This window comes from Gossypium raimondii, chromosome 4, assembly GCF_025698545.1.
Source record: "Gossypium raimondii isolate GPD5lz chromosome 4, ASM2569854v1, whole genome shotgun sequence".
In the NCBI taxonomy this organism is placed as follows: domain Eukaryota; kingdom Viridiplantae; phylum Streptophyta; class Magnoliopsida; order Malvales; family Malvaceae; genus Gossypium; species Gossypium raimondii.
In genome coordinates, this window is record NC_068568.1 from 7777540 (window position 1) to 7780203 (window position 2664).

The window sequence follows — 2664 nt, forward strand, 5'->3', positions numbered from 1 at the left end:
TAAATTGAAGTTTTAAATTCTGAGAAAGGTCACCATAAAAAGGGTAAAAATAAAGTTACATGGGTTACATTAGGTGTGAAATTTTGTGTGGTTTAAGTTGTAATTAAGTCAAGTTAGGAAGTCTATTAAGCAACCCAATTTATTTGTGATATTTGGTACTTGAACCCGGCAGTCGGGTCGGGTATAGGGTGTTACAGGTGGAAAAGAAATGAAGCTGACCAAAATTGGTGATTGCTCACTACTATTTTAGCTATTGGGTAAACTACATTGGTAATCACTGAATTATTAGTAAGTTTTTTCTTTGTCACCCATTTATGAAAAATTATAAAATTGTCACCAAATTATTCAATTTTTCTTTTTGGTCATTAATGTTAAATGGCTGATGGAAAGATGATGTGACAGCTCTTAAAATTGGCATAATTGTAACTTTAACACTTAACATTCATACATTGTGTCAACTTAGTCTAGATTCCAAAACAAATTAACCCTCAACATGTACATATTGTGCAATTTGGTATTTTTTTTTCAGTTTTACTTTATTTGTGACATTGAGAGTTAATTTTAAAAGAATGAACAAAGATTAAATTTATTATCTTGGATTTTTAGGTGTTTCAGCTTTTGATATATTTCCAATAAACTTTAGTTGATATATGTATATATATATATATAGCTTTTAGGTAAAATGGTCGAAAGAGAGAGAAATTAAAGAAAAATGAAAGATCAAATTACACAATATGTAAACGTTGAAGGTTAATTTTTTAGAATCAAGATTAAATTGACAAATATATAAATGTGAGTTAAAATTACTATTATGTCAATTTTAAAAGTTGACATATCATCTTTCCATCTTACGAGTGATAAAAAATTTTAAATAATTAAATAACTATTTTATAACTTTTTTATAATTGAATGAAAAAAAACTACTAATAATTAAATAACTATAAATGTAATTTATGGTTTTAAGGATTTTAGGTGTAGACCGGTTTAAGCAATAGAAAGTTGAAAGGAGTTACTAATAGATATTCATTCTATCTTCTCCGAATTTTAAAATAATCAATTTTCCTTTTATAATATTCTATTATTATATTATCACAAGCATCAAAGAGAATAGAGTATTAATTTCAAACTTACTGAAAATCAACTTCAAATGCCAATTTATCCAATAGCCAAAGAAAAGGGTTTATTAAAAAACTTCAACACTGGTATATATATATATATATCTCTTTGTTCATCATCACAAAGTGAAGAAACAGAGATAATATATTCATTAGTTCCATCCAAGATGTGCTAGTTTTTGTTCTAATGCATTTCAGCAGCAGCGCCAGCGGCTCTTATTTTGGCAATAACAAACTTACCAAACTCCGCAAGCTTGTCAGTATCAGGCATAACATCCTTCACAGCGGCATGGGAACAGAACCTGTCCGCCCATTTTACCAGACCAGGCGTCTTCCCCTCGTCCAGCAGCTTCATCGCATTGAACTTCTCCGTCACTCTAAGCCATCCCAAGAAGCTCCCAAAAGCTATATCAAGGTACCCAACTTCATCCCCACCAAAGTAGCCCTTCCCTTTGCTGCACTTGTCGTATGCTTCTTCCATCAAAGCCAACCCTTCTTCCACTTGCGCTATTGCTGCTTTCTTTGCTTCCTCTCCTTTAGCGACTCCTATACTTTTCACCGCTGGGAACCACTGCACAACAAAGAATATATCAACATAAAACAAATAAGAACAAATTGTGAAGTGAGAGTCAGAGACCCACCTTGTCGTCAAGATATGCAGCCCAAAACCGAGCGACAGCACGTTCACAGGGATCAGAAGGAAGAATAGAAGGACCGGAAGACCAAGCCTCGTCGATGTATTGTACGATGATGAGAGATTCGCAGATTGGCTTGTTATCGCCGTGAATGAGGACTGGGATTTTCTTGTAAACAGGGTTTGATTGGAGAAGAAGCTCGCTTTTGCCTTCCCATAACTTCTCTTCAATGTATTCGTAAGTGAGGGATTTGAGGTTAAGGGCAATCCTTGGCCTCATCGCATATGGACTCGGCCAGGAACCCAAAACTTTGACTTCATTCGTTGCCATGGTTTATTTCTTGACTGATGGGATTTTAGTGTCTGGTTCAAAATAGGAGTGTAGAATTGATTATATAGAAAGGAGGGTGAGGGGATAGCTGAACTGATGATTGATTAACAACTCCACCGATGAAAGAAAGAAGGTTAGGTAGAACGGTACAAATGTGGAAGGGAAAGTGAGCAATCATTTGAATTTTTTTATTACTTAATTGCATAATGGCCCCAAAGAAAAAAATTATTTTAATCCTTATTTAATTTTTTATCTTTTTTAATTATTAAACTTGTATTTTTTATCAAATCACCTAAAATAGATAAAAGTTAGTGTTCATTACCTTTGTTGATACAACACGTATTAGGGGTGTTCAAATTTCAGTTAAAATTGAATTAACCCACCGAACTGATCTAATTCGATTAATCAGTCAGTTAACCGATCTAATTCGGTCGGAGGTCGGTTAATATTTTTTCAAATTTCAATTATCGGTTAATTCGGTTCGAAATCAGGTAATTAACTGAATTAATCAAACTTAATAATTAATAATACAAATTATATGTAGTTTTAATTTGGTTAATTCAATCAAATGAACATTATCATTT

At 32.8% G+C, this 2664-nt stretch overlaps 1 protein-coding gene across 1 annotated transcript; it reads right to left on the minus strand.

The window, feature by feature from the left end:
• Nucleotides 1–1154: 1154 nt before the first annotated feature.
• LOC105779641 (glutathione S-transferase U17) lies at nucleotides 1155–2177 on the minus strand. The gene is made up of 2 exons (XM_012603483.2): nucleotides 1757–2177; nucleotides 1155–1686 (listed from the first exon to the last, which is right to left on the minus strand). The coding sequence occupies exons 1-2, from the start codon at nucleotides 2078–2080 to the stop codon at nucleotides 1300–1302; spliced, it is 711 nt and encodes a 236-aa protein (XP_012458937.1). The 5' UTR covers nucleotides 2081–2177; the 3' UTR covers nucleotides 1155–1299.
• Between the last annotated feature and the right edge of the window lie 487 nt (nucleotides 2178–2664).

Excerpts from the sequence above, each read along its gene's own strand:
- LOC105779641 (XM_012603483.2), bottom strand. The coding sequence starts at position 2,080 with ATGGCAACGAATGAAGTCAAAGTTTTGGGTTCCTGGCCGAGTCCATAT. Across the intron at positions 1,687-1,756 it reads CTGCATATCTTGACGACAAG|TGGTTCCCAGCGGTGAAAAG; the intron begins GTGGGTCTCTGA and ends TTTGTTGTGCAG.